This window comes from Microcebus murinus, chromosome 5 (genome assembly GCF_040939455.1).
Source record: "Microcebus murinus isolate Inina chromosome 5, M.murinus_Inina_mat1.0, whole genome shotgun sequence".
Classification (NCBI taxonomy): Eukaryota; Metazoa; Chordata; class Mammalia; order Primates; family Cheirogaleidae; genus Microcebus; species Microcebus murinus.
In genome coordinates, this window is record NC_134108.1 from 33,978,507 (window position 1) to 34,001,999 (window position 23,493).

The window sequence follows — 23,493 nt, forward strand, 5'->3', positions numbered from 1 at the left end:
TTACTCTGTCACTCGGGCTAAAGTGCAGCGGCATTATCATAGCTCACTAAAACCTCAAACTCCTGGCCTCAAGCAATCCTCCTGCCTCAGCCTCCTGAATAGCTGGAACTACAGGCATGCACCATGACACCTAGCTAATTGTTCTATTTTTTGTAGAGATGGTGTCTCTGTCTTGCTCACACTGGTCTCAAACTCCTGGCCTCAAGCAATCCTCCCACCTTGGCTCCCAAATTCTAGGATTACGGGCATGAGCCACTGAGCTCAGCCCTTTCTCTACATATTTATGAATATTTTTCTTGAGCCTTTATATCAATTGGAGTCCTCCAATAGGAAACCGAATTCACCCAAGATGATTCAAATAAAGTGAGATTACTCACAGTGGTGCGGGCAGGGTTAAGGGAGCAAACCAGGGCTGGCAAGGCATTCAGAAAAGACTAGCAATGCTTGGAAACCATTACCATCCCAGAAGATGAAGACAGCTGAGGAAACAGTGCTTGGAGGCCAGTGAAACTGGAACTCTGGAGTAGGGTCCACCCAGTGGGATCTATTGCCTGGAGTGGACTTAGCTACTACATAAGATATGGTGTTGCAAAAGTGAAGAAATTAACTCTCTCTCCTCCCACCTTCCATTCCTAAGCATTCCTGCCAGTGCCTTCTAATGGCTAAACCCAACTAGGAGTCAACTGGTGGGGTGGAGACCTGGGTAAAGCAGGGTGTGGAGGTCAGGCTCCTGGAGCACAGAACAGGGCAGAGAAGGAGTGAGAAGGAATCTGAGTAGCTATAGGAAAATAACCAGTTCAGAAATATTGCCTGGACATAGCTAGATGAGGGTCTTTGTTTTAAATATGTTGAGAACACATAAACCCTTTAATAAGTAAATTAAGATTTACTTATTTATTATTTCAGAAAAGTTTTCTTGTATTATAGACTTGATAATCATGTGTACTCTATTTTTTTTCTTCTTAGCATTTTCTTTGCTTTGTATTCCTTACTACTATCTTCTCATCCTTTCTTTTTTTTAAATCCTTTTCATCTGCATCCTTGGGTAATTTCTGAAGTTTGTCCCCAATATTAATGAGTTTCTGCCATGTCACTTGTGCGTTTTACAAGATATCAGTGCAAAATTCAATTCTTACATTGAATTTTAGTGTCCTTTGTGACTTTTCTTATTCCTGATAGTTTCCTAGTCTTCAGAACTTAATCACCTCCTATGACCTTCTTGTTTATAGAAGCCATCTTCATTATCTTATTAAGAATGCAGGATTTTCTAAAGCCATCTTCTATTTTTCATAGTAGATTTCAGAGATATATTTTAGGGTTATTTTGTTCTCTTCAGCTGATTTTTTTATTGACCCAACGCATTTTACCTTAACAGCTTTATTATGGTATAATTTACATATCATAAATTCACTTAAGTGTGCAATTTAATGGTTTTTAGTAAATATACAGAGTTGTGCAACCATCACCAACCTAAATTTACAACATTTCTGTCACTTCATAAAGATCCCCTGTGCCCATTTGCAGTCACCCTCCGTTCTCAATCCTAACCCCGATCAACCACTAATCTATTTTTTGAATCTATAGCTTTTATTTTCTGCGTATTTCATATAATTGTAATCATGTAATATGTGGCCTTTTGCATCTGGTTTCTTTTACTTAGATCAGTGTTTTTGAGGTTCATCCCTATAGCATATAGCAGTACTTCATTTCTTTTTATTCCCAGATAATATTCACTGTATGTATAAAGCACATTTTATTTCTCCGTTCTTCAGTTGGTGGACATTGGATATTTTCTAACTTTATGATTAATGTTGCTATGCAAGCTTTTGTGTGGATGTGTATTTTCATTTCATTTCATTAGGGTAGATACCTAAGAGTGGCATTTCTGGGTCATATGGTGAATTTATGCAACTATTTTCCAGAGTGGCTGCACCATTTTACATTTCCACCAGTAATGAATGAGGGTTTTAATTTATCTAGATCCTCATCAATACTGATCACCCATCTTTTTTATTATAGCTATTCTATTGGGTATTAAATGATACATCATTGTGTTTTTAATTTGTATTGCCCTAATGATGTTGCACATCTCTTCCTGTTTGTTTCATGTGTTTCTGTCCATTCATATATCTTATCTTGTGCAATGCCTATTCAAAATTTTTTGCCCATTTTAATTGGGTTATTTATTTTAGTTATTTGTGAGTTCTAATTTAAGTTCTTCATATATTTTGAATGCAAGTCTTTTGTGTGATACAAGATTTGAAAATGTTTTCTTCTATGGTTTATCTTTTTACATTCTTAATGGTATGTTTTGAGGTGCAAAAGTTCTTAATTTTGATGAAATTCAACTTGTATATCTTTTATTTATGCTTTTAGAGTCACATTTAAGAAACCTTTGCTTAACCTACAGGAAAATTCACTGTAATGTTTTTTTCTAAGAGTTTAAGATTTTAGCTCTTACATTCAGATCTAAGATCCATGTTGAGTCAATATTTGTGCATGGTATGAATTAGGGGTACAGCTCCATCTTTTTGCATGTGGATTACTAAATGCCCCAGCTCCATTTGTTGAAAACACTATCTTTTCTCCACTGAACTTCCTTGACCCAGTGCACTTTTATCTTCTTTCTCCTTTTTCTTTCTGTTAGAAATGTCATGATTGAATGTCAACCATTCTTTACAGATTTAATGTTGGCTTAAGATAGGACTGTGTAGCTTTTTTTCTTATCCTTATCACTGTCCACTGGCTATTGATTGCCCTCTCTCAGATCCAAAGGTGTGGAGCAGCTTGATGTGTGCAATTCCAACCAAATTTCTGATATCTAGTAGATATTCATCTAATTCAGGCCTATTTGTCTGAAATAGGGAAGTCTACTGCTGTAGCACTTGAGTACACTGACTTTGAGGAACACTTGTAACTTAGAAAAACTTGAAGAGCTTGCAGTAGTTCTTTGCCTATCTTTGGTATACGAAAAACAATAAATGCCCACATAGATGCTCCCAAGGCTTTTCGGCCTATACTTCTACCCAAGAAACACCAGATAAGGAAAGACTACGTCTCGTGATTCATTGAACAATTAATCATCTAGCTCCTTTTCCCTGAATAGTTCCTACTTGTATTGGAATTTTAATAACCAGAGAACTGCTGATTGCGATGTTGTCTGTGCAATATTTACACATTAAAAAAATAGGGTTGAGGTGCAGACGTGTTGCTCCCTGGTTGGTTGTTTTTAAATAACTTTATTGAGTCTTATTTTACATATCATTTAATTAATTTATTCAATTATACAATTCAATAATTTTGTAGTAAATTTCCAAGTCATACTATGACCATAAATCAAGTTTTAGCACATTTTCATCACTCCAGTAAGATCGGCTTATGCCCATTTACTGTTAATCCCCATTCCTTCCCTCCCTTTGTTATCCCAGGCAACTGCTATTCTACTTCCTATATCTATGGATTTGTCTTTTCTAGATATTTCATTTAAGTGGAATCATACTATTTGTAGTCTCTTAGGTCTGGCTTCTTTCACTTAGTATAATGCTTTTGTATCCATCCATGTCATATCATGTATCAGTAGTTTATTCCTTTTTTATTGCCAAATAATATTCCATTGTATAGATATCATATTTTATCTATCCATTCGCCAATAGATGGATATTTGAGTTGTTTCCAAGTTTTGATTATTAGGAATAATGCTGCTAAGAATATTCTTGTGCAAGTCCTTTGTGGATGTATGTTTTCATTTCTCTTGGGTATTGTATCTGAGAGTGGAATTGCCAGGTCATATGGAAAATTTGTGTTTAACCTTTTAATAAATAAGATGGTGGCAGCGAGGTGTGGTGACTCCCGCCTGTAATCATAGCACTTTGGGAGCCCCACACAGAAGGATTGCTTGAGGCCAGGAGTTCAAGACCAGTCTGAGCAAGAGCAAGACCCCATCTCTATAAAAAATGGGGAAAAAATCAGCCAGATGTGGTGGTGACAAACAGTTGTAGTCCCAGCTACTTGGGAGGCTGAGGCAGGAGGATCACTTGAGCCCAGGAGTTTGAGGTTGTAGGGAGCTATGATGACACCACTGCACTCTAGCTGGGATGACAGAGTGAGACCCTATCTCAAAAAGAAAAAAAAAAATGAAAGAAAGAAACAGGATGCTTTGTTTTGATTGGTCTTCATGTCCTAGTCTTCTGTTTCAGACAGTAAAAGGCATGTATTAGATTATATTTCTTGTTTGAGTTCCACTGTTACTTTTGTTAAAGGAAAATTTTCTTGGATTCTGGCAAATGCTTGATTATTAGCCTTAGTTTTTGGCATTGCTGTGTTTACATTTTTACCTTTGCCTTCAGGTATATTTCAATAGGAAATAAATGATAGCTTCCTGTGATAATAACCCAGAATTCTTTCAATTTGAGTAACAATGTGAAAAGGGTAAATTTTCTTTAAAATATAATACTTCAGAAAATAAATCTGGTTCATTTATGATTACTTTCCATAACTTCCTTAATATGTGAAATATTTTATTACTATTGCAGTGATATTTCATGCTCTTGTATTCATGCATGTATTCCCCTCGATACTTATTTATTATTTATTGAGTTACTAATAACGGTATATGAGTACCCCTCTTAAGTTCCTTTCATGTCTAAAAATGATGTACATACTTGTGTGTATTATTCAATATTATATTCAAGAAACTAAGTAATTTACATAGCCTAAAACATGGCACTTGTTTCTGTTTAAATTAAATTTTTAAAAACTTAGTAATTGCTCATTTATTCCAAAATAATTTTGAAATAAGCTAATTTGATCAAATACAATACACTTCCAAAAGATATCAAGATGCCCATTAATATAAAGTAAAATCAAATTATGACTAGTTTTAATGGGCATGTGTTCTAATATCTGCAATAGACTTCAAAATTATCTATTTGTTATATGAATAGAAGTTACAGAGATTCTGGTTGTCCAAGTGTTTTAGAATTCACTGAGCAATTTTTAAGGTGTGCTAACATTCCTTCTGGAACTTAGAAAATACACATATATACACATGCACATACACTTGTATGTTCCAATACATACATATACAAATTCACATGCACATGTATGCACATAAACAGACACACACTCATATATATTCATTCATAGAGCAATCTGTAAAGGGAATGCATTGCCCACCTTATATAGCAGCCAGCTTCTGCTCACTGGAAAAACACAGGCAGGTCTAGGTGGTGGTGGAGAAAGGATTCCTGTAAGGCACTGTATGCAAGGTTGAGTTTCTTGGACTCCTTCTACATACCTGCCATTATCAGTTCAGGGCAGAGTTTGAAAATTGTAATGTCACTAGAAGTCAAGTGAGGTATGTGAGTGAGTGAAGCTGTATATGTTAAAAATGACAGGGCAGACCAGAGTGTGTGTGTGTCAATATCCAGTTCCAACCTGGGGTTGCCATGCCATAGTCTGGACCTAACATTACCAGGTCTTCAAGTGAAACTGGAAATCTGGATTTTTCCAATGTAAACTGTTCACATTTTAAAATTTAGCAACTATTTCCGAAACTTCTAAAGCACAATTGTGGGCCGTCATTTTTTAATATAGTCCAGGAATTACCCCCCAAAACATACTTCTCTTTCTGTACATTTTCAGAATTATTGAATATTCTGACTTTTACAATTTTATTATTAAATATCTTAAATGTGCTTTTATTCTTAAATGCATAAAGAATAATTTTTAAATATCCACTCTTTAGCATCCTGCCATCTTGTAATGGTACCTCCAAGCATATTTCTTACAAGATTCTGAACATGATATAACTATGATGTAAATATCACTGCATTAATGAGTTAGAAGTTGGTTGAGGCACAATGTAGGAAAGACTGGACAGCTCATCCTTTCAACTTATAAGTACTGGCCATGGTTTTTTCTTTGCCTAATTATAGTCAAAATCCATAAGGAACTGCGGTCATTGCCCAGAAATAATTTTCTAAATGTGTTTTAATTGCTAAATGTAATAATGCTTGGGACCCCAATCCATTAACAAGAGCAAATTAGAGTAGACTATAAATCTCAGCATTTGCTGATGTCATGCATAGCATAATAAGCATACATTTACTGTGGACCAAGTATGTAAGGCATAAAATAATTTTTTAATGATTATTACTTCAAAAGTATTTAACCAGATTCTCAGATTTTTAAAAATCTCAGCTGAGAAATATCCCAGTCTTAAATCCATTTGCCTGAGTGGAGCCTTCTGAGGCATTTGCATGGTATTCATCCAGGTGTGATATATGGCATATTAAAGAAGCACTTATGCTGTCTTTGTTTTCTCAAAGCAAAATAGTTTTGCTTTTAGATCAGTTTATTATTGGTAATTTGGCAGACCCTCTAACAACTTATACCATGCCCAGAAGAAGGTCTCTTCAATGACAAAAGAGTAAACTGTATTAGAAGCTATCTCACTGGTAGCCTGGAGACCCTTGGAGATCCCAGAGAAGCTTAGAGAATAGGGATGCCAATTCTCTCTAATGATCCAGGGAATGTTTTGTTCATATGGTATGAACCACACAATGCAAGGCAAGCAATTACTGGGTCCAAATCTGACTTTTAAAGAGGATATTTTCACAAAGGTCTTGTAGGCCCCAATGATTACAGTTTCCTCCCGAGTTTCTATATCCTCCAGTTCTACAGTAACCACATCCCATTACAAAGAGAAGCCTCTATTTCCTTTCTTCTCTCTCATCTCCCATGATCTTTAAGATCACTTAAGTTTTTCTTTGTTTGTTTGTTTTGTTTTTATAGTTAAGCTCAGCATACTTTTCAATTTTCTGGCTTACCTAAATTTTACTGTATTTAGTTATGGAGAGCAGGTTCCAATCTAAAGATATTTGAGCATGATTAGCAAGCAATGTGCTGGTAAAAGGGCAGAGGTGTTCTAAGATAATTATTGGCATTAAAAAATGAAGTTTTTAAAAAAGAAGACACTATACAACTCTATGCAACTCTAGGACCATTCATAGCCATTTGGCCCTGAGGAATTAACTCTGATTCCTACACAGAAAAAGATTTAAAAGTTTTCTTTTTTATTGGTAGTCTGATTCAATAGCATGTTCTACAAAGTTCACTCATTAATATTTCTTAACAACAAGTAATTCATCTCACTCTGTAGTCAGTCTGACCACTGCTGTAGATATCTGCTTTGCCACAAGGGGGAAACGATGGAGGAGCTAAGAAAAGGAAAATTCACTGGATTTGTTTATTTACCAAAAAAAAAAATCCAAAAACTTAAAGAACATAATCCCAGCTATTTCAATTTGGCATTAGATCAACATTTTTAGAGTAGAAAAATAGCTTTATCAGGATTTAAAAGTTTCTCTTATTTAGGCATTCACTGGAGATTAAAAAAATAAGTTTGGCAGCCTCAAAACTCAGAAGATAGGAACAGAGCTTAGACTTATGGGAGGGAGGGAAGACATAGCTGTGTGGCAGAAAAAGGTTGATTTATTGGTTGCAAATTCAAGCCTACATCTCGATGACATGCTTGTCTGTATGCCACATACACGTCCTCACCTCTGACATGTACCTCTGAGACCATCCCCAGGAGGGGATCATCATTTTCTCCAAGAATAAGAAACTTTTATTTTATTTTATTTTTATTATTACCTTCTGGGAACAAATCCCAGATTTACATTGTTGATCAATGTCCTTTCCCGTAACTGCCAAGGTTGTTTCTTGGAAGAGGTGAATTAATGATGACTTAATTTTTTTCCTTTCTCCATTCTAGTCTTTTCTAAATTCAGGCTTTCTTAACTATCAGAAGTTTGGAAAATCTTATCCTTAAATTACAATTGAGAATTTTCTGGGTATAGCCTCCTTTGTGTTTGTCTTTATGTTTCAACGATATAAATTGACTTAAGTAAGGAGTCTTGCCAAAATTGAAGTTATTTTTCTTCCCTGCCTAGGAAAACTATAAAAACAGAAGGAAAAACAAAATTGGTTAAAACTAAGGGTGGCCTTGACAGATATAAATTAGAAACATAGATCAAGGTAAACACTGTTAAGAAGTATATGTCACTTCTTCCTGAAAATAAAGAATGAAAGCTAAGTTCACACAGAAAAAATACTTCAAAAATGTGCTGATTCAGATCCAGTACTAAACTTGCATGTTAGGATAAAATTTATTAGCTTTTAACACATATCACGCCTCTGGTGCTAATCGAACACCTGCTTTTATTAAAAGAAGTATCTATAATTTAGAACTGAAAGGGTGAGCTTTTAAAATAATTTATTTAAAGCTCAGTTTAATTAAAAAAAATCTTTTCTGGAATCAAAATATTGGCAAAGGCAGGGGAAAAATAAAAGCAAAGAAAAATACATTGAGCTTTATTTTTCCTAAGTTTGATAACCCCTTCGATTCTTTCTCCAGACCTCTTACTCTCATTTTTTTGCTTTTCTGGGATTTGAATCAGGAATAGTTTTTGTAACTATGGCCTGAGTTCATTAGCCTAATGTCATTTTTAATCTCAGTGGTGAAAAACGTTTGATAAATGGATTAGTAGGCTTTTGCTGTGTAACAACCCATCCCAAAATTTAGTGGCTTAAAACAACATTTATTTAGCTCATAATTCTGCAGTCCCTTACCTGGGATATTCTGTTCAAAAATACAAGGATTTATGCATGACTTTGTGGTCAGCTGACAGTCAGCTAGGAGGCTCTGCTTCCTTAAGTTGACTGGCTATTGGCTAGCAATGGGAGCAACTGGGCCACTCTGTTCTTCAAGCAGGCTAGCTGCAACTTAAAGCATGGGGCAGCGGGTTTCCAAGAGAGAGTGAGCAGGAGTGTGCAAGATCACTCAAGGGTAGACTCAGAAGTAGTATGCCATTTCTACCACTACATTGTAATGGTAAGTTGTAAGTTGTAATGTAAGTTGTAATCTTTTTGCTGGCAGAGGATCTTGCCATGATGTCTATGGCTGCTGACTGATCAGGGTGCTGGTTGCTGAAGGTTAGGGTGGCTATGCCACTTTCTTAAAAAATAATACAGCAATGAAATTTGTTGCATCAATTGACTCTTCCTTTCATAAAAGATTTCTCTATAACATGTGATGTTGTTTGATAGCATTTTACTCACAGTGAAACTTTTTTAAAAATTAGAGTCAACCCTCTCAAACCCTGCCACTGCTTTATCAACTAAGTTTATGTAATATTCTAAATACTTTCTTGTCACCAGAAGTAGATTCCATCTCAAGAAACCACTTTTTTTGTTTATTCAGAAAAAAACAACTCCTCATCCGTTAAAATTTGATCATGAGATGACAGCAATTCAATCACATCTTCAGGCTCCACTTCCAATTCTAGTTCTCTTGCTGTCTCTACCACATCTGCAGTTACTTCCTCCACTGAAGTCTTGAGACCCTCAAAGCCATCCGTGAGGGTTGGAATCAACTTCTTCCTGTTAATATTAATCAACTTCCTATTAATATTGATATTTTGACCTCCTCCATGAATCATGGATGTTTCTAATGGCATCTAGAATGGTAAATCCTTTCCAGAGGTTTTCAATTTACTTTGCCCAGATCTATCAGAGGAGTCTCTGTCTATGGCAGCTAGAGCCTTACAAAATGTATTTTTTAAATAATAAGACTTAGAAGTTGAAATTACTCGCTTGATCTATGAGCTACAGAATGGGCCCTGTGTTAGCAGGCATTCATTGCCTTGTACATCTCCATAAGAGCTTGTGGGTGGCCAGGTGCATTGTCAATGAGCAGAAATCTTTTGAAAGGATTCTTTTGTTCTGAATAGAAGGTTTAAACAGTGGACTGAAAATATTCAGTAAACCACACTGTAAACAGATATGCTATCAGCCAGGCTTAAGCATTCCATTTAAAGAGCACAGGCAGAGGAGATTTAGTATAATTCTTATAGGACCTTGGATTTTCAGAATGGTAAGTAAGGATTGGCTTCAACTAAAAGTTACTAGCTGCATTAGCCCCTAATAAGAGAGTCAACTTTTTCTTCGAAGATTCGAAGCCAGGCATTGGATTCTCCTTTTTAGCTATGAAAGTCCTAGATGCCATTTTTTTTCCAATATAAGGCTGTTTTTTTTTTTGTTTTTTTTTTTTTTTTTGAGACAGAGTCTCGCTTTGTTGTCCAGGCTAGAGTGAGTGCCGTGGCGTCAGCCTAGCTCACAGCAACCTCAAACTCCTGGGCTCCAGTGATCCTTCTGCCTCAGCCTCCCGAGTAGCTGGGACTACAGGCATGCGCCACTATGCCCGGCTAATTTTTTATATATATATCAGTTGGCCAATTAATTTCTTTCTATTTATAGTAGAGACGGGGTCTCGCTCTTGCTCAGGCTGGTTTCGAACTCCTGACCTTGAGCAATCCGCCCGCCTCGGCCTCCCAAGAGCTAGGATTACAGGCGTGAGCCACAGCGCCCGGCCTTAAGGCTGTTTTATCTACATTGAAAATCTGTTGTTTAGTGTAGCCACCCTCATCAATTATCTTAGCTAGAAATTCTGGATAACTTGCTGCAACTTCTACATCAGCACTTGCTGCTTCACCTTGTACTTTTAAGTTACAGAGATGGTTTCTTTCCTTAAACCTCAGGACCCAATCTTTGCTAGCCTCCAACATTTCTTCTATAGCTTCCTTTCCTCTCTTAGCTTTCACAGAATTGAAGAGAGTTAGGGCTTTGCCCTGGATTAGCCTTTGGTTTAAGGGAATGCTGTGGCTGGATTAACCTTCCATCCAGACTACTTCAGCTTTCTCTGTATCAGCAATAGGCTGTTCTACTTTCTTATCATTCATGTGATCACTGGAACAGCACTTTTAGTTTCCTTCAAGAACTTTTCCTTTGCATTTTTAACTTGGCTGTTTGGTGCAAGAGGCCCAGCTCTTGGTCTATTTGGGTTTTTGACATGCCTTCCTCACTGAGCTTAACCATTTCTAGCTTTTGATCTAGCTTTTTGATCTTTAAAGTAAGAGACCTGTTACTCTTCCTTTCTCTTGAACACTTAGAGGCCATTGGAGGGTTATGAATTGGCCTAATTTCAGTATCATTGTGACTTAGGGAATTGGGAGACCTGAGGAGAAATGGGAGGTGTGAGGGGGGTGCAGGGAACGGTAGGTGGAGCAGTCTGAACACACACACATGATTTATTGAGCTCACTGTCTTATATGAGTGTGGCTTGTGGCACCCCAAAACAATTACAATAGTAACATCAGTGATCATAGATCACCATAACAGATATAATAATGATAATGAAAAAGTTTGAAATGTTAGTGTTACTAAAATGTGACATGGAGACATGAAGTGAGCACATGCTGTTGAAGAAATGGTACAGATAGACTTAGTCAATGCAGGGTTGCCCCAATCTTCAATTTGCAAAGCACACAGCATCTGTGGAATGCAATAAAGCAAAGTGCAATAAAATGAGGTAGACCTGTACTTTACATCTTTTCTAGGTTACTTATACAATGTAAATGCTATAAGTAAGGTTGTTACACTGTATTTTTAATTTGTATTATCTTTTAATATAGTGTTACTTTTTATTGCATTTTTCAAATATTTTGATCTGCAGTTGGTTGATTCTGCAGATGTGGAGTTTACAGATACAGAGGGCCGACTGTATTTGATATGTCCCATATTAAATACTCTTCAGCTTGTATAATATTTTGCTCTTTAGTCTGTTTGTTGAAAAGATTGACACATTTTTATTTTTCCAGCATTAAGGGGAATTTTTAAGTGGACATTTAAAAATGGGCTTTTATTAACTTGTTTGTTTTAATCATTTATCAACTTTTAGTAATGCTTCCAAAACAAAGCTATGTAAGAAATAAGGCTGACATCGCAGTTTCCTCATTCAGCTGATATTGACTGAGTGGCTACTTTGGGCCAAGTGTATTTCTAAGAGCAGGGGCTATAACAGAGACCCATGCCAAGAGCCTGCTCTGTGGGGTTCGCATTGCAGAACAGGAAGACAGACATGAAACAAACAAGCACACAAGTCAGATGGTGAGAGGAGCTGTGGAGAAAAATAAAAGCAGGGTTAGGAAGACGAGGAGTATGTGGAGGAATAGAATAGGGAAAGTACTTGTTATTTTATATGAAGTGGTCTGAGAAGGTCTCTCTGATTAGGGACCCTGAAAAAACTGTGGGATGGGTCATGAGCATTTATAGCGAAGAGTGTTGCAGGCAGAGGAAACCATAGTCCAAAGGCCCTATGTCAGGATCATGCTTCACATGTTTGAGGAGCTCGAGAATATCTGTGACACTAGAGCAAAGAAAGTTTGGAGGAGTATGGTTGGAGCCCTTGTTTGGGATGCTGGGCGGGGTGACCACATAGAGCAAGGAGGTAGTTCACAGCCAGCCACCCAGTATAGTCACCCTGGGAACTTTGCAAAATTGTCTAGGCCCAACTCCAAAATCTGTTTTAATTGGTCTGAGTTGAAGCCTGGTAAAGTCTTCATAAAACATTACCAGAATAAATCTAGTGTGTAGTCAAGGTCTGGTAGTAAAGCATGCCTCAGCTCCAAACAAGATAGAAAACTAGCAGGAGATTTTGCACAGGAGAGCGACATGGCCTGATCACCCTGGCATCTGCCTCTTCTTCACCCACATTCTTCTCTGCCCCCCAAGATCATACTTTAGTATAAAGTTTGGGATCCTGCCTCATCCTTTTGGGGGAGAGAGTGGAGAATGAGGTCCTGAGCACCTCACCTGTCCTGCCTCTGCTGGGCTCTTTGCTTAAGTGTCAAGGATAAAATCGAAGGGAAAGAGGACGACTTCTTGGGACAGGTGCCCTCCTGTTTCCTTCCAAGACAGGTTGGAGACAGAGCTTCTGCCTCTTTCAGTTTCCCTCTAGCCTTCAGTCAGCAATACCCGGGCCTCCTTCCCAATGTTGTCCTGAAGTCACCAGTATTTACACATTGACTGTGAGAACCAGTTAAGTGTGTATGTCACTTCTGTTGGTTCCATGTTGAAAATACAAAATACATTGTACACGTGTAATATGTGTAAACTGGCACCCCAAGCCATGCAGTCATGCTCTGTTACCATAGAGAAGGACATGCTCAGAAGTGATATAACCTTGTTTTCTAAATTGCACTTTTCTTCCTTTGGAGTAACAGTATAATGCAGTTCTTCAGAGTGAGCAATTACACTGTTCACTCTGTTCAGAGTTACTGGATAACTTGCATCCTGATTCTAACACTTGCTAGCTGAGTAGTGTGTTCTTTGTGTGCTTCAGATAATGATGTCAAGCTCATAAAGCTGTTGTCAGATTAGATGAGTAGATACATATAAAGTGCTTAGAAAAATATATGGCATATATTTAGTCCTCAATAAATCCTTGATATTAATATATCTGTAGTTTCTTTCTTGATTTAGTCACCATATAAATGGATCTCTTTTAAAAAGTTTATCAACAACATAGGAGATGTCTGTATACATAATAATGTATGTTTTGGTAGCATTTTAGGCAGGTTCTTCTCTGTTATTTAAGTAACTAAAAATTTGGTCCATATTAAGAAGTGGACCAAATTTCAATTGAGAAAGGCAATCTCAAAACATTTTTAGAACACAAACGATCCATTTTATGTAATTGCTGTGCAAACATAATTATTGGCAAAACTCTCTAATTCCTGGCCTTCACAAGGATAAAAACGAACAGCAGCCTCTTTTGCACAAGCTGAGGCTGGGAATGCAAAGAATTAAGTAGACAAGAAATGTTCTGAACATATTTATCTAGAGAACCATCTGAAGTGCCTGTTTTGCCAACAAAGATGGAAGTCAGAGATTTCATTCAAGCCTCCCAAACTGCTCCCCATTGCGGAGGTTAATAGATTTAGTGGAGAAGGGTGGGGGAGGGTGACAAGAGGGCAGGTGACACAGTTTCATCCACACAGGAGAGGGACTGTGTGGACTTACATCATTTCTCTGACTTTCTCTAACTATATGAATCTCTTATCTTTGTTTCATAGTAGTCAAAAAGTTTATTAAAACTTACTGGGATATGAAAAGATGATTAAATATTTATTGAAAATTTAAATGTGATACTTAAAAGGTACTCGTAGTCCTAGGGGCACCTTAAAAGCAATGTACCTTTATTCAAGGGGAAACCTTTTTTTCAGAGTTTTATTTGAGTTTAACATCCCTACTTGAGTGATATTTAAATAAAAGTAAAATAGCAAATTTCTCTTAGGAAAGAATGTCCTAGTTTCATCATTTCTCCTACATTAATTTAGAGGTCTCATTTTTAACATTGCCCACAGGATAAAGTCTAAATTTCTCAGCTCCACAAGCTGACCTCAATCTTTTCACGTCCTTCTTCCACCCTGTCTCTACAGAGACCCTACCCCCATCATTTCTTTTCAGAGGTCAGTGCACCTACAAGGCTCCCTTTTGCACTCATTCCTCCATATCTTTATTCCTAAAACTGTTTGCTCAATTTTGTTTCTGTTGAAATTTTACAAATTTCAAAGATCGATTTTCTCTGATTCCCCAGATCTGGAATCATAGATTCTTCCTCTGCTCTCTCAGTCCTTTGTTTACTCTTCATTTATTGCCCCCCGTTAATACTGTCTACTGTTTTAGTTAATTACATCTTTCTTATCATCATAAACAGTTAGCTCTTTGAGGAAAGAGTAAAATATTTCTTAGTCATATATGTTTACCATCCAAAGCCACAGGTATGCCAGAAACTCAACAAATGTCTGTGGTGAATTAAAATAAAAGCATTCAATAAATATTTAGTAAAACAAATTTAGTGCTTCCTGTAGGTAGTTCCTACCTGGAATGTTTCAGGTGTCCTAGTTCAGCTCGCTATATTCTTGGGACTGTTTTTGTTGATCAGTTTTTAAGTCACTTCTAGTTAGTGAGTCAGTCCCCACAACTTTTGTTTCTGAAAAGATACAAGCACCATAAAGAACTTCTTTCTGTAAAGAATTAGAAACGAATAACCATGTGGACTATTTATTTGTCTCCATGGTTTCAATTTCATAGTGAACAAAGTAGTTGCAGCAATGTATTCCCCTGCTATCTGTGCTTGAACATATGCCTTTATTTAATAGTGGATATGGGTTAGAAATTAACATGAAGAATTTAGTTCTTAGTTCTGTGCAAAGTCAGGAATCCTCCGCTTTTGAAAAGCTTTTCCTGCTTTTACTGTCTGTCTATACCCCTACCCTTCTCTTTGACTTCAGAACTTTGTATTTTATATTAACTCATTGGTTCAGCAAATATTTTATCACCATGTAGCAAGCATTATTCTCATGGTGGTGATGCCAACTAAAACAAAGTTTCTGCTTCACAGAACCAAAAGCATGACATTTACTAACTCGTACTGTTATTCTTTACTTCCCTGCCACCTATGCTAAATTTGAGCCTCCTGATGGTAGGTGCAATATCTAATAGAGCTTTGGGTCTAGTATATGGTAGATTTGTACAATGGGTAATTATTATTTACATAGAGCGACCGTTCTTATTATATTTCTGTGAGAAATGTAGTTGGGCACCAGTGATCGTAATCTGCTGGCCCATGAAACAATTTGGCTCTAGGTAGGTATGTATTCTTTGACTTATAAAGTGCAGTTTATTTGAGTTTTAATTAGAATCAACCAATAAAATGTGGGAGACTTTACATAAATCCAGATTTCCAGCTCCTTTTGAAAATACCCACATTCCTGTACTGCACCAATGAGCTGAATCTGCTCCCAGTCCACCTGCTCCTGGACATGGAGGATGCCCTCTCTGTCTCCATTTCACTGCAACTGTACCACTGCCTGTCATGTTACACGTGTGTGTGTGTGTGTGTGTGTCTGTTGTGCTTTGCTTGCATGGATGTAGGAATGAGGGAATAATGAAATTCTTCAAATTCTACATAAATTCATTGAAAGTTTGTCTTTAGAAGCCTCTGGCAACCTAACTCCAACCCTGGAAATAATAACTTGCTCCCTTTTTTTTCTTTAATGATGTGGAAGGCTCACAAGCATTTGCTTTCATTTGAATTATATAGCCTATCAAGTCATCAGTGTAAATTTTATCTGAGTTGTTTTTCTGTATTTTCACAGTAGGTTTTCTGTGTTTATCAAATTAATTAGATAATTGCCAGCTACATTGTACTGTGATGTGTACACCAATCCAAGGTAAAAATATGTCTAAATCTATCTGGTTGGGATGTGTTCCTCCTTTATGATTATTGAACTAACTCTTTTTATTGGCCTTGGTTTTGTCATAGGAGCTTAGGACACTTAAAAACATAAAATAGAATTAAAATGATAACTTATCAAGCTAAATGTGTTCATGCTTTGTTTCAGTTATCCTTAAAAAGAAGAGGAAGCAAAGATTTGCCAAAATCAGAAAAGAAGGCTCAACAGACTCCCACAGAGGTATGTAGAAACAAAATTTCAACTAGTACATCAAGTATCTCTAAATGTATATAATAATAAGCTACACTTATAAATAGACATAATGTTTATAAAACATTTTTAATTATTATGAATGCATAATATTTATACATATTTAAGGGGTAGATGTGATATTTTTATACAAGGCAATTGGGGTATTCACCACCTCAAGCATTCATCATTTCTTTGTGTTAAGAATGTTCCAATTCTACTCTTTTAGTTATTTTGAAATATACAATAAATTATTATTAACTATAGTCACCCTATTGTGCAACATAATGGCCAAATAGACAAAGTTAAATTATGCATATCAATTATGTAGCTATAGATACAAGTAGTATAAAGAATTTGGTATATTTACTTGTAAAGCCAGCACTAATATCCCTATTATACTTGCTTTTACGTTGTGAGCATACAGCAAAATGTCATTAGCAGTTTATGTGCTGCTGTATTTAAGAACTGTACTCATGATGCTAACCTTGTTCTTTTCATAATTAATAAGGTCAATGGAATGGCTGTTCCTATAGTATCAGGAAGGTAAAGAAAGGAATGTTGTAGGAAGGGATGGCAGAAGGGAGAGAGCAGCTCATGATGTCTTCAAAGAGTTCTAGAATGAAGTGATTCTCTATGCCAGTGAGTGGAGAAGCAAAAGAGAGGAAACAAAGGAATAAAAATAAAACTTACAAGATGTACTCAACATGGGCTTATTAAGTATCTTAGAAACAGCAATGATAAAGACTAGCTCTGCTTTCAGGGTAAGCAGAAGGTGCTGATGGTTGTAATAAAGGAGATTTTAAAACAGAAGAGGAAATATTAGGGATAAAAGTGACATATGGTTATCCAAAAACACATGTCTAGATACTGACATTTAAATATATATTCATAAACTGGAATCTATTTATTCCAAATGTATGTTAAAAATATATTTTAAAAAATTATCACAAGGTATTTTCTCATTAGATAACTTTAAAGTGATAATTAAATATTCAAAGTTTGAAAGAGTTGATCTCAATCATTTTTTTGAAGCATAACATACGAATTAAATGTATATTAGTTTCCTTTTTCCTCTATGTCCTTGCTCTGTTCTTGGTTAAGTTTTTTCCTGATACTTGTGCTAGAAAATTTATAGGCCTCAGCATTTCTAGAATCTCAGAAAGTCTCATATTGAAATCATAACACCTTTTTTTGTACCTTTCTCCCCATCCCCGTAATAAATCCAAATATGCTCTGTCACTACAGCTTTTCCATTCTCTTTGCTATCACTTTAGTCACCTCTGTATAAATATTTTGCAGTGGGTCATTTCACATGTTGCCATGAATCCTCTTTCCTCCCTTGTTTAGAAAGTAGATGCTATATGCTTCCTGTTCTAAAATCTTAAGTCAGTTTTAATCAGCAGTTTATTCTTTTTAATCCACATTTGTCCTATTCTTACACTTTCTATGTTAAAGTTTATTTATTTTTTCAACAGTATTCTCTAATCCAGGAATTCTTAACTGTTCCTGGCGCTATGGACTTCCACTCCGTGTGCATGTGCTATTGCACGTTTCGGCAAAATACATCCACAGCTTTCATCAGTTTTTTAGGCGGGTCTGAGACCTTACAAAAGTCAAGATGCCTGCAGTCCACCAGCTTTTGTTTGAGCACAAACTTCCTGGGATAGTTATAAGTGTATTGTTCGTTCTGTTCTGGTATTTGAAGTCTCTGCTATCATTTCCAACACATTTATTTTCAGTGGTTATGATCATCACTTTTCAAACACTCACCCCAGCTGATTGATCAAAGCTGTCTCCAATGGGATATCTCAATGATAGAATGGTTCATTGTATAAAGTTATACAATGATTCTATTGTTCAGTCAAGGTTGAGGACCTTTGATCCACATACTTATATTACTGCAAACATCCCATTCTATTGTTATTCTTGTTTAGGTGTTCATCTTAGCCAGGGCATTTTATAGACAGGGCCCATGTTATTCAGCTGTGAATCATCAGTGTCTGGTGTGTGACACTCTGCACATGCACAGTGCACACTTTGGAATACTGCTATGTCCCCCTTTTCTAGGTTCAACCACACGAAACTGCCAACATGGTATTGATTTTGATCTAAAGAGCTAGCAATTTCATATGGTCCAATCTACTATTGTTTGTATAGCTTTGTATTCCATTTTGTCAATTTGCTTTGGCTTTTTTGATCTATTCCTTACATGTTCCTCCAGCGGCAGTGACTTCATTTACTGAGAAATGGTGTTGCATAGCAATTCAGAACTGCAGCTCTAGGGCTAGGTTGCCTGGGTTGAAATCTCTGGCATACACCAGCTGTTATGAACTTAGACAAGTTATTTATTCTTTCTGTGCCTCTATTTTTCATTTATAAAATGGGAATCTTAATAGAGAGTTGTTGTACAGATTAAATCAGTTAATATATGCAATTGATTAGAATGCAGTTTAGGTTCTTGTAGTGGCTCTTAAGTCAAAGCCAGGCTTAGCTCACTTTTTGCTGGCCCTTCATCGTCTTTATGCTCCCTTCCTCATAGTCATCTGTATCTTCCTATGAGTGAGTGAGCAAGTCTTTAGCAGACACAAAAATCAGAAACGACTTGCTCCATACCTCAGTGCATTTTCATCTTCCTTGCCTACCATTCACTGTGGAAAACAGGAGCAAACCTTTACTGCTCTGTTACTGTGGACCAGGCACTTCCCATACAATCTCCTAGTTTTTAAAACAATTGTATATAGTATTTCTATGCCCAATTCCAAATGCAGCTGATAATAGTTAGGTTACAAGACGGGGATACAAGGTATATTGGCATACAGGGTTCTTAAACTCTTAGCATCGCAGAAATTATCACACTTTGTAAAAAGATTTATTTTTAAATAACGACAATAATTGCTGTGCCCATTGTCCTCTTGATGTAGCTTCTTCCCTCATAATGACATTTTTACTTGCAGTATATGTCCAAGTGTTAAAATAATTGTTATGTTTTCATTCCTTTGGGCAGGAGAGCTTACATATACACAAATCAGATATTCTTCTCTTTTTTTAATTTGCTTAGCATAGCCCAGTGAAGTGTTATTCTGCTTCAGTCTGTGGCTGGTATCACACCCACTGCTGTTTTGGTTGGAATCAAACTGCCGCATATGCCAATGTATTTTTTTTTTCTTTTTTGTACTAGAAATGAAGGCCTTGCCTTGCAATCAAGGACTTCCACCCCACATGTAGCCCTACCTAGCTCCCCAGTCTCATCTACTTTTACTTTTCAATAAAACCTAGCCTGTATGTAAAAGCATATTTGATACTGTTGGTCAAGTTTCTATTCAAACATTGATTTCTAATTATTGGCCTACATGATCTTAGACTTCCCCTCCCTATCCTTTGACCATTTCTTATCTATCTCCCTTTATTTTCTTCTCCTCTTTGGTTACCTCTGTGACCATTGCAAGAGCTTCAACCATAACTTCTGAGCATCTCATTCACATGTCCTCACCTCTAGACCTGAGCTCTCTCCAGGAGCCAAAGGTGTAATCTTTGTAATCTGGAGCCTGAGATTTCACATGCTTGGTGATAGGTATTTCCACTCAGTATCCTTTCACTGATGCATCTCAAAGACAGCATTTTAAAAAACTTAAACCCATATTATTCACATAAAACCCGCTCTTTGTTCATTCACCATCCCTGTTATTGGCAGTACAATCCAGTGAGACCCCTAAGCTCAAAAATTCAAGGTTATCTTTGATCCCTCTGCTGGTATAATCTTAAATATTATACCAGCCCTATAATCTTAAATATTATACCAGTCCTTGGTCTCATCTTCACTGAATAAGTGAGAAGGCCACAACACATAGTCTCTTTCAGTGAAGTTTCTCTCTTCCCTTGGGAAATGAATTCTCCCACCAACGCTTTCTATACATACCCTCTGATCCTGTCTGCATACTGCTTAGGTTCTCTCATCTCTTCTGGCTGTGCTTCTCCCCTTTCTTCTAAACTTCTTCTAGAGGAAAGTATACAAGCCAACATGTCTGATTTCTTTGATTTTTACCCCATTGCTCTATTTTTCTTCTTTCACGCTTCTTTTCTAGAGGCAACATGTGAATGGAAAGAATATGAGTTTTGGAATCAGCCTGAATAGATTGTGCTCTTTCATCTATTAACTTGTGCTCTGCTGTATTATCATAGTAAACCTCTCTTACTGGTAAAGGGCAGATCTTGAAAGGCTGATGGGAGAATTTAATGATATAAGGAATGTGATGTTCAGGCACTGCACCCCCAGCAGCTCTCAAATCCTTCGTATTTCCTGCAAGAGATGGGAGGATAGGAGACCTGTGCCCTCATCTCCATCTCTTCCATCTCAAAAGCTCGGGGCCTTATTTACTGAGCATCTCTGGCAGAAGCTCATGATTCTCCTCATCTTCCTCCCCAGTGGTCACTAGTTCTTTACCAGAATGCATCTCCAACACAGGTGACTCTGAGTACTGCTTAAGGAAGGCATTTTTATTCCCATTCTAAAAATGAGGAAACCAAAGTTCACAGAAGTTGCGTGATTACCCCAAAGTGCATACTTAAAAGAGAATTTTGGGAATTTTTCCTTGGGAGATATGTCAACATGCTTCTATAATAGCTCTCAGAGAAAGAATGGATTTCCACTTCTCATTTTGTACTTTTCAATTTAGTTAGTGATTGGGCTTTGAAGGTTGGCATAAGGATGTGTGAGAGGAACTTTTACAGATTCTACTTCTGTATCCTTTCACCAGGAAGAACCACCTTTATCCATTTCATACTGGCGGGGAGTACATTCTATTTTAAAAGTGAGCTAGATAGAATAATAGTTTCTCCTTGGATGGGTTATTCCCTACTTAAAGGCCTTTAAGAGAATTTCCTTTGAATAAAGATGGAAGGCAGATTATTTTCTAGATTTCATAGTGATCATGAACTCGAGCCTTTGTTTTGGACAGAACTGAATTCAAATCTCACCTTAGTCCTTTGCCACTTATCAGCTGTATAACCTTGAACAAGTCACTGAGCATCTTTAAACCAGGAATTTTAACACCTACTCATAAGTTTACTCTGAACATTAAATTAGGCCATATGGGTAAAGAACTTACGGGACTCAGAGTGAGTGCTCAGTAATGGCAGCGAGCGCACACTAACCACATGCTCCTTCCAGTGAATAGGATTTATATATAGTATAGTAATAACAAAACAAGCAAAAGGAGCATTGTTAAAATGACCACCAAACAGTTGTGTGCAGTTACAACATATAATAATCTCCGAATAGCGATGAACACAGTTTTTCTTTTTCCATATTCCTTTTCCTTTTTGTTTCCAGGACGTAATATTGTCCTGGTCTCTAATTTGCCGAAGAATTGAAGTGATATGAAGAAAGTACACAGCATCTACTCTCTCTGTGTGTCAGTAAATCTTGATTACAAGAAAAAGAAATTCTCTTTGCAGGTGTCCTTTTTTGGTGGTTTTCCTGATTTGCATAAAAATGATCTGTTCTTTTCCTCTTTTCCCCACAATGAGGAGGACAATGAAGATCTGAAATGCCAGCTGCAGTTCGTTAAGGAGGAAGCTGCTTTGATGAGGAAGAAAATGGCCAAGATTGACAAAGAAAAGGACAGATTCGAACACGAGCTCCAGAAGTACAGATCCTTTTATGGGGACCTGGACAGTCCTTTGCCCAAGGGGGAAGCCGGGGGTCCTCCCAGCACCAGGGAGGCCGAGCTCAAGCTTCGGCTGCGGCTGGTGGAGGAAGAGGCCAACATCCTGGGCAGGAAAATCGTCGAACTGGAGGTGGAGAACCGAGGCCTGAAGGCGGAACTGGACGACCTGAGGGGCGATGACTTCAACGGCTCTGCCAACCCGCTCATGAGGGAGCAGAGTGAATCGCTGTCGGAGCTGCGGCAGCACCTGCAGCTGGTGGAAGACGAGACCGAGCTGCTGCGGAGGAACGTGGCCGACCTGGAGGAGCAGAACAAGCGCATCACGGCGGAGCTCAACAAGTACAAGTACAAGTCGGGCAGCCACGACAGCGCGCGGCACCACGACAGCGCCAAGACCGAGGCCCTGCAGGAGGAGCTGAAGGCGGCGCGCCTGCAGATCAACGAGCTCAGCGGCAAGGTCATGCAGCTGCAGTACGAGAACCGCGTGCTCATGTCCAACATGCAGCGCTACGACCTGGCCTCGCACCTGGGCATCCGCAGCAGCCCGCGCGACAGCGACGCGGAGAGCGACGCGGGCAAGAAGGAGAGCGACGACGACTCGCGGCCCCCGCACCGCAAGCGCGAGGGGCCCATCGGCGGCGAGAGCGACTCGGAGGAGGTGCGCAACATCCGCTGCCTCACGCCCACCCGCTCCTTCTACGCTGCGCCCGGGCCCTGGCCCAAGAGCTTCTCCGACCGGCAGCAGATGAAGGACATCCGCTCGGAGGCCGAGCGCCTGGGCAAGACCATCGACCGCCTCATCGCCGACACGAGCACCATCATCACCGAGGCGCGCATCTACGTGGCCAACGGGGACCTGTTCGGGCTCATGGACGAGGAGGACGACGGCAGCCGCATCCGCGAGCACGAGCTGCTCTACCGCATCAACGCGCAGATGAAGGCCTTCCGCAAGGAGCTGCAGACCTTCATCGACCGCCTGGAGGTGCCCAAGTCCGCGGACGACCGCGGTGCCGAGGAGCCCATATCCGTGAGTCAGGTACAGTTCTGCCTAACGCGAGCCGCGCGGTGGCCAGGCCGGCTGCGGAGTGGCCGTCCCTCGGGGCGTCTCCGTGGCCACCCTGCCGCGCCGCTCCAGGGCAGTCCCCACTCCGGTCTGGCTGGGGTTGACGCCCAGGCCCGGCTACTTGCTCCTTCACTCTGTCCTTCTTCAGGCCTGAGGTTTTTGTGCCCCAGTTATCTAGTCACTGTTTCCCTTCTGAAGTTTAACACCGTCACCCTCAGTTTTTTTGTATAAAAGTTAAAGGATTCTTAAGAAGCATTATTATTTTGCAAGGTCAACACTTTTCACTTTGACTCTACTGACACATTGAACTACAAGAAGGAATAGGAATCTTCAAATGCTAATTGTTGATTTTCGAGCAAAGATCCAAACT

The 23,493-nt window shown here is 38.4% G+C and overlaps 1 protein-coding gene across 1 annotated transcript in view; it reads left to right on the forward strand.

Annotated features, from left to right (window-relative positions):
- MTCL3 (MTCL family member 3) overlaps positions 1-23,493 on the forward strand; it is a 42,423-nt gene that overhangs the window by 17,585 nt on the left and 1,345 nt on the right. Inside the window, exons 5-6 of the mRNA XM_012777462.2 lie at positions 16,311-16,382; positions 21,921-23,096. Coding sequence (XP_012632916.1) covers positions 16,311-16,382; positions 21,921-23,096 — 1,248 coding nt within the window. The remainder of the gene's footprint in view (positions 1-16,310; positions 16,383-21,920; positions 23,097-23,493) is intronic.